Source organism: Felis catus, chromosome A1 (assembly GCF_018350175.1).
Source record: "Felis catus isolate Fca126 chromosome A1, F.catus_Fca126_mat1.0, whole genome shotgun sequence".
NCBI lineage: Eukaryota > Metazoa > Chordata > Mammalia > Carnivora > Felidae > Felis > Felis catus.
The window spans coordinates 93,731,243-93,745,971 of record NC_058368.1 but is presented as its reverse complement, the minus strand read 5'-3'; the positions used below and the strand labels follow the sequence as shown (position 1 = coordinate 93,745,971).

At 41.2% G+C, this 14,729-nt stretch overlaps 1 protein-coding gene across 1 annotated transcript in view; it reads left to right on the top strand.

Moving 5' to 3' along the window:
- PGGT1B (protein geranylgeranyltransferase type I subunit beta) overlaps positions 1-14,729 on the top strand; it is a 62,955-nt gene that overhangs the window by 16,592 nt on the left and 31,634 nt on the right. Inside the window, exons 3-4 of the mRNA XM_003980663.4 lie at positions 10,157-10,224; positions 14,488-14,639. Of these exons, the coding sequence (XP_003980712.1) occupies positions 10,157-10,224; positions 14,488-14,639 (220 nt within the window). The remainder of the gene's footprint in view (positions 1-10,156; positions 10,225-14,487; positions 14,640-14,729) is intronic.

The following is a 14,729-nucleotide window of genomic DNA, read 5'->3' as shown; positions in this document are numbered from 1 at the left end:
AGCATTGTAGGTCAAGAATTTTTTGCAAAGATTGGGACACCTGGGTGGCTCAGTAAGTTAAGTGTCTACCTGGTTTTAACTCATCTCATGATCTCATGGTTTGCGAGTTGGAGCCCTGCATTGGGCTCCACGCTGCCAGTGCAGAGCCTGCTTCAGATTATCTGTCTCCTTCTCTCTCTGCCACTTCCCTGCTGGTGTTCTGTCTGTGTCTGTCTCTGTCTCTGTTTATCTCTCTGTCTCTATCAAAATACATAAACCTTAAAAAAAGTATATTTTTTGCAAAGATAGCCCTGCAGTGGTGATGTGCCCAAATGTCCAGTGTCCCTCACTGTGTGTCTGGTAGGCCACACCACACATCTGTTCACAATCCAGCTGCAAGTCTGAATTCTCCATTTACTGTTTGGTTGGATGAAACATCCATTTGTTGGATGCCTTTTCTGTAGTTGGCCTAGGTCTGACTCTGAAACTTATCTGTGAAATTTAGAGAATAGATCTACAAACCCATTTTGTAGGCTCTAGAATATTTTGTTCACCTTGCACGTGTTTCTTGAGACCTCTGAGGAATTATTTCTGTGCTAATAAAATGTACACATCCATTTGTACATAAAAAAATTGCCACGTTCCTCACTAGAGTTGTTGGCTTAGTGCAAAAACCTAGTGGTTAAAATGGGAATTAGAGGGGTGCCTGGGTGGCTCGGTTAAGCATCCACCCTTGGCCCAGATCATGATCTCATGGTTCCTGAGTTTGAGCCCAACATCAGGCTCTTTGTTGAGGGTGCAGAGCCTACATGGGTTTCTCTGTCTCCCTCTCTCTGTCCCTCCCCTGCTTGCTCTGTCTCTAAAAATAAATGAATAAACTTTAAAAATATATTTAAAAAAAATGGGGACGAGAAAATTGAGAACATGACCAAATCAGGTTTTAAATTATATTTAACTAGCATGGCCACTATTAATAGCATGAAGATTGTAACCCAAGAGTTGTTCTTTATTAGAACAACCTAATATAAGAAGTACCTAAATATAATTTTTAATGAATTTCTATGTCACAATAAAATTTTCTCTTAGAAGAGTGGGTAATATGCTGCTTTCTTATGAAAAGCAGCTTCAGTGACTAAAATCTTTTTAAACTGCCATTGAGGTTTTACATTTTATAGATTTATAACTGTTTTGTTTAAAGAATACCCAAACATATTGCCTTTATAATGTTTGACATATAGTTGGTGTTTATTATGAGCTTAATAGTAAAACCCTAAGATTTAAAGATTTTATTTTGGGGGGCGCCTGGGTGGCTTAGTTGGTTAAGCTTCTGATTTCAGCTCAGATCATGACCTCAAGGCTTGTGGGTTCCAGCCCCATGTCAGGCTCTGTGCTGACAGCCCAGAGCCTGGAGCCTGCTTCAGATTCTGTGTCTCCCTCTCTCTCTCTCTACCCCCCCCCCAAATAAGCATTAAAAAAGTAATTAAAATATTTGGGGGGGGTGCCTGGGTAGCTCAGTTGGTTAAGCTTTCGATGTCGGCTCAGGTCATGATCTCACCGTTCGTGAGTTTGAGTCCCACATTGGGCTCTGTGCTGACAGCTCAGAGCCTGGAGCCTGCTTCAGATCTGTCTCTTCTCTCTCTGCCCCTCCCCTCCTTGCACTTTGTCTCTCTCAAAAATAAACAAACATGAAAAAAGTTTTTTTATTTTCTTTTAAGAGAGAGTGCGTGCCAGTGGAGGAGGGACAGAGGGAGAGAATCTTAAGATCTTAAGCAGGCTCTACGTGAGATCATGACCTGGGCTGAAATCAAGAGTCGGGCATTTAACCACCTGAGCTACCCAGGCACCCCTAAAACCCTGTTTTAAACTGAGAGATGCTCCAATCATCAAGAAGTCAGCTTTGTAGCTTAATGATTGTCTTTCACGTGCAGACACAAAAAATAAAGACCAAAGGATTGTTTTCCCTTGCCATAGACAGCTAAACACATTCTCTAATAAGCACATCCCTCTACATGTTCCCATATAAACACACATGCATATTATATCCCTGTACATACTCCCATTTTTGCTGATTCTCTTTTTCTTCCCATGTACCCAATTTCATTTTTCTGTAGTAACCTGGATTTTTATGATGTATTGCTGTCTAAACCAGCTTCCACGTAACAAAGTAAACTAGTTTGACTGTGGCTCTGTGATAGTGGAGGATACATTCACCACATCAGTGGTTCTCAATTCTAATTGTATATCAAACAGGGATTGTTTTTCTTTTAATATACATGAGTGTCCATGCCCCACTCAGATGGTTCTGATGTGGACCTGACTTAGGACCCAAGAGGCATGTACTGTGTTTTTTCAAATTATGCATTTGATTCTTCTGGGACCTGAACCACACTTCCAGTTTATTCTGCTACTACTGAATAGGAGCACTAGATGGCGCTGTCTAATAACCTCCAAGGAAGCTTAAACTATCCTAAATATGCATCCAGTTGTAAATTTGGAATTAATTGCATGTTTATACTTAATAATTATCATGAATAGGTAAGCTTACTAGAATTATAAACGAAAGCACAATAGCAAGCACATCTTGACAAGAACCAGAAAGGATTGCCCAGTGCCTTCTTTTCAGTGTGCACTCTTTTGAAAATGGAGGGGAGGCAGGTGTTTTTATTTTAGAGAAAATCAGTTTCAGAGGAAAGCTTCTGTTACTTTCCTCTTCACTTTTGTTTAAATCTAATGAATTGACTTGAAGTGGTTACTGTTTATTGTGCCTTGGTCACTGTGGTACGCATAACGTGTCCTTTAACCCTCGTAAGAACCCTGCAAAATACTGCTTGCAGTACATTACTGTTCCTCTCTCAGAAATAGAACTAGCTCAGAGAGATTGTTACTTGCCTGTGGAACACAGGACTAGTAGGAATAGGATCTTGAGTTTGATGCCACGTGTCCATGCCATCATCTCCTAACCTTAGGTGATATTTTTGAACATCAGTATTTTTGCTGCCTTTTCAGAAAAGTTATTGATGTAAATAAGCTAACAACATAGAAATGAGGAAATAAAAATGCCGTTTAGTTATTTACCAGTAAGGAAATGATATTTCATTCAGAAACATTTTTTTAAACGCTAACAGGCGTTCCTTCATTTTATTGCACTTCAGTTTACTGTGTTTTGCAGATACTGCATTTTTTACGGATTGAAAGTTTGTGGCATCCCTGTGTCATGCAAGTCTATTGATGCCATTTTTCCAACAGCGTTTGCTTATTTTGTGTCTCTGTTCCACATTTGGGTAATTTTCGCGGTGTTTCAGACTTTTTTGTTACATGCATTATGGTGATGCGTGATCAGTGATCTTTGACGTTACTATTCAGATTGTTTTGGGGCGCGACAACCTGTGCCCATATAAGATGGCGCACTTAACTGCTAAATGTGTGTGTTGTGACTGCTCCACTGACTGGCCGTTCCTCCTCATCCCTCTCTTCAGGCCTCCTGAGTCCCTGAGACACAACAATATTGAAATTAGGCCAGTTAGGAACCCTACAATGGCCTCTCAGCCTTCAAATGAAAGGAAAGAGCTTGCACATCTGTCACTTTAAATCATAAGCTAGAAATGATTAAGCTTGGTGAGGAAGGCATGTCAAAAGCCTAGCGGGCCAAAAGCTAGATCTCTTGTGCCAGTCAGTCAAGTTGTGAGTGCAGAGGAAGAGTTCTTGAAGGAAATTAAAAGTGCTACCCCGGGGGTACCTGGCTGGCTCAGTCGGAAGAGCATGCCACTCTTGGTATCAGGGTCGTGAGTTTGAGCTTCATGTTGGGTCTAGAGATTAATTAAGTAAAAATAAAACTTAAAAAGTGCTGCTCCACTGAACACATAAATGAATAGAGAGCACAGCGACCTTATTGCTGGTGGTGAAAGTTCTCAGCCACAACATTTCCTTAAGTCAAAACCTAATCCAGAGCAAGACTCCCTTCATTTCTATGAAGTCTGGGAGGTGAGGAAGCTGCAGAAGAGAAGTTTGAAGCCAGCAGACGTTGCTTCGTGAGGTTTAAGGAAAGAAGCCATTTTTGTAACATAAAAGTACCAGGTGCAGCAGCAGGTGCTGATACAGATACTGCAGCAAGTTATCCAGAAGATTTCACTAAGATAATTCATGAAGGTGGCTACACTAAAAAAATGTTCAGTGTAGACAAAACAGCCTTCTTCTAGAAGAAAATACCACCTATGACTTTCCCAGCTAGAGAAAAGTCAGTGCCTAGCTTTCTAGTTGGTGACTTTCAGTAGAAGCCAGTGCTCGTTTACCATTTCTCTCTCTCTCTTTTTTAAATGTTTATTTATTTATGTTTGAGAGAGAGAGGGAGACCAAGAATCCCAAGCAGAATCTCTGCTGTCAACTCAAAGCCCAGTGTGAAGCTTGAACTCACTAACTGGGAGATCATGACTTGAGCCAAAAGCATGAGTCGGACACTTAGCCCCCCTGAGCCATCCAGGTGGCCCTCATTTACCATTTCTGAAAATCCTAGGGCCCTCAATTCTGCTAACTCTACTCTGCCTGTGCTCTATAAATGGAACAACAAAGACTGGATGACAGCACATCTGTTTACAACATGGTTTACTGAATATGTTAGGCTCGCTGTTGAGAACTGCTCAGAAAAGATTTCCTTCAAAATATTATTGCTCATTGACAGTGTACTTGGTCACCCAAGAGCTCAGATGAAGATGTACAATGAGATGAATGTTGTTTTCATGCCTGCTAACACAGCATCCATTCTGCAGCTCAGGGGTCAATGAGTCATTTTGACTTTCAGGTCTTATTGAAATGCATTGTAAGGCTGTAGCTGCCGTAAGTAGGGATTTCCCTGATGGATCTAGGTAAAATAAAATAAAAACCTTCTGGAAATGATTCCCCAGTCTAGATGCCACAAAGACCATCTGTGTTTCTTGGGAAGAGGTCAAAATACATTCACAGGAGTTTGGAAGAAGTTAATTCCAACTCTCATGGATGACCTAGAGGGGTCCTAGACTTCAGTGGAGGAATTCCCTGCAGATGTAGTGGAAACATCAGGAGAGCTAGAAGTGGAGCCTGAAGATGTGACCGAATTCCTGCAATCTCATGGTAAAACTTGAACGGATGAGGAGTTGCTCCTTATGGATGAGCAAAAAAAGTGGTTTCTTGAGATGGAATCTACCCCTGGTGAAAGTGCTATGAAGATTGTTGAAATGGCAGCACAGGATCTATTACTATTTTTTAAAGATTTTATTTTGAAGTAGTCTCTACACCCAACATGGGGCTTGAACTCACAACCCCAAGATCAAGAGTCACATGCTCTACTGACTGAGCCAGCCAGGCACCTCAAAAACACAGGATTTAGAATATTACATAAACCTAGGTGATAAAGTGGTGGCAGGAATTGAGAGGATTGAATTTTTGTTTTTTGGTTTTTTTGTTTTGTTTTGTTTTTTTGGTTTTTGATTATGACTTCACTGCAGAACTTTTAACAAGTTTGAATGTAGGAGCACCTGGTTGCCTCAGTTGATTAAGCCTCTGACTTGGGCTCAGGTCATGGATGATGTCACGGTTGGTGAGTTCAAGCCCCACATCGGGCTCGCTGCTATCAGCGTCCACGCTGCTTTGGATCCTCTGTCCCCCTCTCTCTCCGCCCCTTCCCATGCGTGTCTGCTCTTTTTCTCTCTCTCTATGTTAAATAAATAAACATTTAAAAAAATTTTTTGTTAAGTTTGAATGTAAACCTTTGCCTTATAATTCAGAGGTACCTGAAGATTTATATATAATTGATTTCTAGTCTCTTAGAGAAGATTGAATTTTGAAAGCAGTTCTACTATGGGTAAAATGCTGCAGAGCCTGATAGGAAGAGTCAGGCATTCAGGAGACATTGTTTTATTTTAAGAAATTGACACAGCCACCCCAGCCTTCATTGAGCAGCATTCAGCAGCCATCAACATTGAGGCAGGACCCTTTTAGGAGGGGGCTCAAGGTAGGCTTCCTAAGTGAAGTATATACTCAGACCTGAAACAGGGATGCACAACTTTCTCCCCCAACCCCCGTTTTTTTTTAAGGCTTATTTTTTGTGAGATTGAGCCCCGCATCCAGCTCTGCACTGACTCTGCCGAGCCTGCTTGAGATTCTCTCCCTCTCTCTCTGCCCCACCCCCAATAAATAAACATTTAAAAACATTTTTTAAGTTTTTATTTTGAGAGAGAGAGTGCGCATGCACGGGCACAAGCGGGGGAGGGGCAGGGAGAGAGGAAGAGGAGAAGAGAGAGAGAGAGAAAATCCCAAGCAGGCTCTGCACTGACAGCATGGACCTCCATGTGGGGCTCGAACTCAGGAACCATGCAATTGTAACCTGAGCTGAAACTAAGAGATGTTTAACTGACTGAGCCACCCAGGCGCCCCAATAAATAAACATTTAAAAAAAAAAAAAAGGATGATCTTTAAAAGGGCATTCCTAAGGGGAAATAAGAGAGAAAAAGAAACATTAAAAAAAATATGTCAGGAATTAAGATAATTTCAGCATCTGATGAAATATTAAGCCTAGGGAAAATACACCTTTGACATGCCGCTCCCCCAATTAGGAGGGATTAAAACAAGTGGTGATAAAGGGATAAAGACATCTGTGACTTGGTGAAGACAATTTATTTTTAGAAAAGTATAACATTACACCCAGTTTGGAGTTTGGAAGCTGTGTTAGAATTAAGATGTTCCCCCTCGCCCTCTCTCTCCCCTAAGTTCCTGTACCGTACTTATTCAAACACTAAACACCATGGACTTTGAAGATGAAGTTAAGGTTACCGGTCAGCTGACCTCAAAATAGGGAGATGATCTGTAGGTGTTCCATGTACAGGGGAGGCCCTAGGACAGGAGAAAGATTTCAGCCCCGTTGCAGACGCTTGGGTCCAGGGGCCCAGGTGTGATCAGTGGCAAGGGCCCGAGCTGGCGGTGATCAAGGATGTGGAGACTCAGTCCCACACACTGGACGAGCAGAAGGAACTTGGGGCCAACTGTCCCCCAGAGCCTCCAGTAGAGAGTGCAGCCCCTGGAGGCTCTCCATTCCTGCCTGGTGAGGCTGATCTTGGACTTTGGAACTTACAGAACTGCCGGATAACAAATGGGTGTGGTTTCAAGTTAATAAGTTCTGTGATAATTTGTTATGGCAACACTGACTGATACAAAGAACAGAATTCACTCTCCTGTCATTCCACACAATATTATTTTGTTTATTCCTTTCTGGGCTTTGTTGATAAGCATCCTTTGGTTAATTGTAAACATAATCACATAAATGTTCGCATCCTACCTTTTCTCTTAACTTGATCATTTCTCCATGTTGCTACATAGTTTTCCCTAATTATTAGCAGTATCATGTTCCTTTGATGAGATATAGTATTATATTTAACCTCTTGGACTTCTGTGTTGCTTCTAAATTTTCACCAGTGTACTACTGCCCTGGGTGTTTCTGTGCATTCGACCTTTCTCATATGGGAAGTTCCTGGAGTCAATTCTCAGATGTAGCATTATCCATTCAGAGTCTGAGCCTTTTTATGACTCTTACTGTATAATGGCGAGTCTTAAGTGGCTTAGTCATTTAAAAGTCTTTAGCAGAGATAAGAGAACTATGTTCATTAATATCATCACCATTAGGTAATACCCTTTTTCAGATTTTTTTGTTAATGGTGTAAGGTGGTTAGTGGAGAATTTTAAATTTAGTGGATAAAGTTCCCTAAATTGTATAAGAAATTAATGTTTAAGTTACTGTTGTAAGTTTATGAGAGATAGAAAGCTGAATAGAGTACCTGTGTTGAAAAAATAGAGTGAAAAACAGTTACTATGATTTAGTCATGTTCCAGTCCTAAGAGATATGAAACTGGCTTCTCACGTCAGAACGTATTTATAAATCTACGTTTTTTTTTTGTTTTTTTTTTTATTAATGATACAGTACAGTCTGCTGGTACTACATTTCTATCTTCTGTGTCTGTCATGCTGATTTTCTAATGGCAGTCAAACCCATAACCATTTTCTTGTTGTGGGTATAACTAATTATTCATTTATAGGTTTTTTTTTGCAGCTTCATAAAGGTATTGACATATAACACATGTAAGTGTAAAGTATACAACATGATGTTTGATACATGAATATATTGCAGAATGATTACCACAGTCCCCTTACATAATTACCCTGTGTGAGTGTGTGGTGACAACATTTAAGATCTCTCCTAATAACTTTCAAGTGTATAACACAGTCCTATTAATTATAGTCATCATCCTGTGCATTAGCTCCCCAGAACTTACTCATCTTATAGGTAGACGTTTGTACTTTTGACTAACATCTCACCATTTCCCCCAGCTCCTGTCAACTACCATTCTGCTCTGTTTCCATGGTTCAGCCTTTTTAAATTCCACATGTAAGTGAGAACATACAATATTTGTTTCTCTCTGACTTATTGCATGTGGCATCCATAATGTCACAAAAGGCAGAATTTGCTCTTTCATGTCTGATTAACATTCTGGATATGCACGCGTGTGTGTGTGTGTGTGTGTGTGTGTGTGTGTGTGTGTGTGTGAAATTTTCTTTATCCACTCATCCAGTGGGTGTGTGTGTATGTGTGTGTGTGAGAGAGAGATTTTTTCACTCCTCTGTTGATAGACACTTAGGTTGTTTCCATGTCTTGGCTGTTACAAATTATGTTGCAGCGATCATGGGGGTGCACATATCTCTTTGAAATGGTGATTTTGTTTCCTTTGGCAATCTACCCAGTGGTGGCATTGCTGAATCATATAGTAGTTCTGTGTATAATTTTTTGAAGAACCTCCATACTGTATTCCATAATGGCTGTACCAATTTATATTCCCACCACCAATGCACAGGGCTCCCTTTTCATGGATGTGACTTCGTTTCCAGCTTATTTTCTTTCTCAAGTTCCTAGTACTTCAAAGCAGAGTGGATGGGGTGCCTTGGTGGTTCAGTTGACCCGATTTCAGCTCAGGTCATAATTCCAGGGATCAAGCCCCACGTTGGGCTCTGAGCTGAGCATGGAGCCTGCTTCACATTCTCTCTCCCTACCCCCCACCCCGCCCTTTACCTACTTGCATGTGTGCGTAATCTCTCTCTAAAATAAAAAATAAAAAACAAAGTAGAGTGGATCATTGGACTCAGAACAAAGGTTTATCCATACTAAAATACAAAGTATGGGGCGGGGGGTGCCTGGGTGGCTCATTCGGTTAAGCACCCGACTCTTGGTTTCTGCGCAGGTCATATCTCGTGGTTTGTGAGTTTGTTTTTTTTGTTTTTTTTTTAATTTTTTTTTTTCAGCGTTTATTTATTTTTGGGACAGAGAGAGACAGAGCATGAACGGGGGAGGGGCAGAGAGAGAGGGAGACACAGAATCGGAAACAGGCTCCAGGCTCTGAGCCATCAGCCCAGAGCCTGACGCGGGGCTCGAACTCACGGACCGCGAGATCGTGACCTGGCTGAAGTCGGACGCTTAACCGACTGCGCCACCCAGGCGCCCCTCGTGGTTTGTGAGTTTGAATCCTACATCAGGCTCCGTGATGACGGTGCGGAGCCTGCTTGGGATTTTCTCTCTCCCTTTCTCTCTCGCCTGCTCGCTCTCTCTGTCTCTCTCAAAAATTAATAAAAAAAAAAAAAAGTTTTTTAAATTTAAAATACAAAGTACATACATTTTTTTGTGACTAGGGCATCTTAGATGTTTAGTTTGCTCACATATAAAGAAGCAGTAAGTTAAAATAAAAAGGCAGTGGAAGGGAAGTTAGGATTCCAGACCCAGATGTGTAATTAACTGATTGTTACTTTGAACATGTCACTTAACCTCTGGGCTTCTGTTTTCTGCTCTTTAACACGGGGTTGATTATGTTGATCACATGAAAAATAATCGTATAGAAAAGGTTTGAAAGCATTTTGCCTGCAGTAAGGTAGGCTATAAACTAAAGGTATGTGGTAGGAAATCATTATTTTGTCTCTGACTGGTTGGAAAATTAAGTGAGATTCCCATAAAGTGAGAACACACCTGGCACATGCTAGAATGAAAATGGAGACAGTGACAAAGCTTTGGTACTAAAATACTCAGTTTCTGAAAGAATATATAATTGATCTGCTTTAGAGTCTGTTCAAAAATAAAATATACTTTAAATAAGTACATGGTTTTATTTTCTAGGATCCAATCTAAATCGCTGTGGTTTCCGAGGCTCTTCATACCTGGGTATTCCATTCAACCCATCAAAGGTGAGTTCTTTCTGGGTGGGGAGGAGGGAGGAGGGAGATAGATGGATTTTAGTGAGAAAGAAAACTAAGAAATGACACAGAAGCCAGGCTTCTGTGTTTCATTATAGCTAAATATTGTCTACTAATGTGTATTATGACCTTTACTTAAAGGAAAGTGATACCCACCCTACTTCCTGGAACTATGCACAGTATGTGTGCACGCAGAATTTGCTACCGTCACAAGTATTATGTCTCTCCTCCTATTGTTTGTGTGTCAAAATTACTGGTGATTTCCTGGAGAATTGGAAATACAGCTCTCCTGTGCTTGGTGCTTGCTCTCGAGGAAGCCAGTGAACTTCTGTGTTAGTGAAGGACTTTACATTTGGCTCATGTTTCTAAAGAATAAAACAAAAAGCTCTTGTCAAGGCAGTGATTGAAGACACGTGAAGAGCAATGAATTTGAGGCAATAGGCAGGTTGTCTTTTGCCTGTTTTTTCATACTCTCTTCCTAATTTTAGAATAAATAGCAGTAATTTGGGAGAAGGCAGCATGTTTTCATAGAGGCACTGGTTCAACTTTCTTCCTCTGCCTTAGGCTGTAAATCACCTTGCCTGTGTCAAGGTCATGTGAATTTGCCAAGATGTGTCTAATCACGTGTGCCCGCTGCTTTTAGCAAGGAATCTAAAAACAAAGAATTCACAAAATCTGTTCCCTTTTTGCTGTACATGTAATATTTTCCTGCTGATGCTGGTCCTCAGGAAGATGGCTGTCCCGTTACTCGTATTGAACAGGCTCTCTGGGTGCCGTGCCATGTGGTCATGACAACTGCTTTATAGTGCCGTACCTTATTCAGACGCTTACCTGCCCTCATTGAAATAAAGCTGGACTTTGATAACATTACTTGTAAAAGACCATCCCCTTCTGTACCCCCTTCCGAAGACAATTTTATTTATTTATTTTTAAATGCTTATTTATTTTTGAGAGAGAAAAAGAAAGCAAGTGGGGGAGGGGCAGAGGGGGAAGGGAGGAGGATCTGAGGTGGGCTCCGCGCTGACAGCAGAGAGCCCAGTGCAGGGCTAGAACTCACAGACTGCGAGATCGTGACCTGAGGTGAAGTCCGATGCTCAACCAACTAAGCCACCCAGGCGCCACCCCCAACACGTTTTTTTAAATAACAAGAATAAAATTTAAAAACACAAAAACATTTTTGCTTTGGTTTACAGAGTCTCCCGAAACCTCTTTTTGGCCCTAATTCACCTAGACCCCTGGCATCTTCTGGGGGAGGTTGGGTCCCACTCCATGCCACGTTGTGTTCGTCTGAATTTGAGCGGTGGAAGGAGCAGGAGACTCCAGTGGACTCACGTAGGCCCCCCAGGAGCAGTTGGCTCAGAGTCGGCGAGAATCTGAAGAGGCACATGGGATTTCCCGACACAGTACATAAATACAGTAGTGTCAGCAATTTTTCTTCCGAATTCACCAAACCACCCTGTCTGGTAAATGCCCCAGGACCTTCCAGGGCCATAGAGAACTTTTCGGGAAACACTGATGGAGCCTCTCCGCCTACTCTTCTCACTGTTTTCCTTCACAAATTCTGTATTGTCTGTTAAATTATGTGTTGTCCCCAGTACATGCTAAATACCCAGAATTTTGTTTCTCTGCATTGCTTTTACTTTTTCTTCTACCTATGAAGCCTCCTCTCCTTTCCTCTCCTCGCCTCTCCTCGCCTCTCCTCGCCTCTCCTCGCCTCTCCTCGCCTCTCCTCGCCTCTCCTCGCCTCTCCTCGCCTCTCCTCGCCTCTCCTCGCCTCTCCTCGCCTCTCCTCGCCTCTCCTCGCCTCTCCTCGCCTCTCCTCTCCACTCCTCTCCACTCCTCTCCACTCCTCTCCACTCCTCTCCACTCCTCTCCACTCCACCCTCCAAGTTCCTCTTCTGGCACAGACAAGAATCCTTTATTTAAAGCTTTGTGTTACTTTGTCTCCCTCATGACGCTTTTATGTCCTACTTCGTATTGTAATTACTTGATCTGCCCTTAAGGTTAAGCTCCACATTTGATTTGTGTTTGGATTCCCCCTGGTACTTTTAACCTAGTAGGTGTTTACTTTAAGTACCAAGAAATGAAATGGGCTGTGGGAGTTGTAAGAAGGCTGTTACAAATGTGGAATAGAATAGCTGGGAGTACCAGAGTTTCAGTTGTAGGGAGGAACTCAGAATGAATTCTAAGTGTTAGCAAGATGAAAATTTGTTTGGCTTGTTTGTGAGACCATATAAGGAATTGTAGACGTAAGGCCGGATGGGTAGGGTGGTGTCAGATTATAGAAGGTCTTGAACACTGTGCAAACTTGTTCTGTGAGGAACCACAGAAGGTCAGTGAGCAGAAAAATAATGTGATTTCCTGCCTGGTGGTTCCGGGACCCTAGTTCATGACTCCCAAGAAGTACTGGCCCTTTGGGTATCTGCCTTGTGCTTGCATCGTCACCAAGATAACCAGCATCTTTATCACAGTAACTTTATTTAACCCTCACAATAACCCCATGAGGTAGGTACTAATATCCACATTCTAGTAGGAGGAATGAAGCAGGCCAGTGAGTAGTATAGCCAAGATTTGATGCATTTCACCGGTTGTAGAAGTTAACATTTATTATAATTTTTTAAAATTTTGTTTTTAATGTTTTTATTTCTGAGAGAGAGAGAGAGAGAGAGGGAGGGAGGGAGGGAGAGAGAGAGAGAGCGAGCGCGCATCAGTGGGGGAGGGACAGAGAGAGAGGTAGACACAGAATCTGAAGCAGGCTCCGGGCTCCGAGCTGTCAGCACAGAGTCCGACTCAGGGCTTGAACTCATGAACCATGAGATCGTGACCTGAGCAAAGTCAGAGGTTTAACTGACTGAGCCACCCAGGTGCCCCGAAGTTAACGTTTATTATAGTAGGTGAGGAGTCTGCTTGAACCAGAACCTTGGTACAAGCTTCACTTTCGCTTTCCAATATGCTGAGCAGTTACTCTAGAATTTGGAGCAATTGTTGATGAACCTAAACTGAGATAGAAGGGAAACCAGTGAGAGAGATGAATTTTAAAATACACTCTTATTCTTTCAAAATTAAAATGTTCTTCGTTGTGTGTCAACTACACTTCAATTAAAAAAAAAAAGCGCTTAAGACATTCTTAAACTTACATAAATTAGTACATTGTGAAATCTTACATTTTTCTGGTGAAATATTTTTTTTTTTAGTGACTGATTCATAGGATCAGCTGATTATTTGAAATTAATTGTAAAACTCTGAATGCTTTTTTTTGTTTTTTTTTTTTAAGTTTATTTATTTATTTTGACAGAGAGCACAAGCTGGAGGGAGGCAGAGAGAGGGAGAGACAGAATCCCAAGCAGCTTCTGCACCATCAGTGCAGAGCCCGACGTGGGGTTCAAACTCACAAACTGTGAGATTGTGACCTGAGCCGAGCTCAAGAGTTGGACACTTAATCATGTGTGCCACCCAGGTCCCCCTAAAACTCTGAATGCTTTGTATATTGTGGGACATCAAGTTACTTGGCATAGTAAACACTTTTTTTAAATCCAGATTTTATCAATGCCAGTGCCAGTGCCTAGGGTCTTTACAGGATTTCCTATATGAGTCACATATTTTGTAGCTTAAGAGTTCTTTGATAACTGTGGTTATCTTTTGTTGAAACAGTCAGAGTGGTAAAATAAATCCGACACAACGTGGTAATGCTTCCTGGTAAGACTTCTCCGCTCCGCCTCAGCAATTTGCTGGTCTTTGCTTTTTGTTATTTTAAGCGCTAATATGTTATAAAGACTCATTAAATTGTATATGGGAGCAGAATGAGGTTTTTCAACTGTGTTGTTTTGTAATATTTTTATATGGTGGTCACTATGGTTTTTAATTTGGATTTGTACAGTAAAAGGATTTTTATTTCTTTCATAAATTGTTTCTGTTTGAAAAGCTCTATGCTTTTCTAACTTCTTGAGACTTAAGTTATCAGTGATATGGTTGATGACATTTGAAGTTCAAATAATTTGGTTTATTTGTGTAAAAGCACTACTTCCCTGAAGCTTTAGATTTGCAGGATAAGTTTAAGAATTGTGTAGCCTGCAAAGTATGTGATTATACTTACATTGAGTCATGTAAAATGGAGGTTTGCTTTTTCAATCAGGTGTCAGTACAAATCAGTATAAACATTGCATTTTCCTAGTTCCTGAAACCTTGCATTAGATTGCTTAATAAGTAAGTTTTCAGTTTACTAGTTCATTAACATTATGTTTATTTTGAATTTAGAATCCTGGAACAGCTCATCCTTATGATAGTGGCCACATAGCAATGACCTACACTGGCCTTTCGTGCTTAGTTATTCTTGGAGATGACCTAAGCCGAGTAAATAAGGAAGCTTGCTTAGCGGGCTTGAGAGCTCTTCAGCTGGAAGATGGGAGGTATGGGTCACTCTTTGATTTTTTTTTTTTCCCTTTTCTTTCTGTCTCTCTTTCTTTCTTGGAAAAATTTTATACAAGTAAAAAATAGGT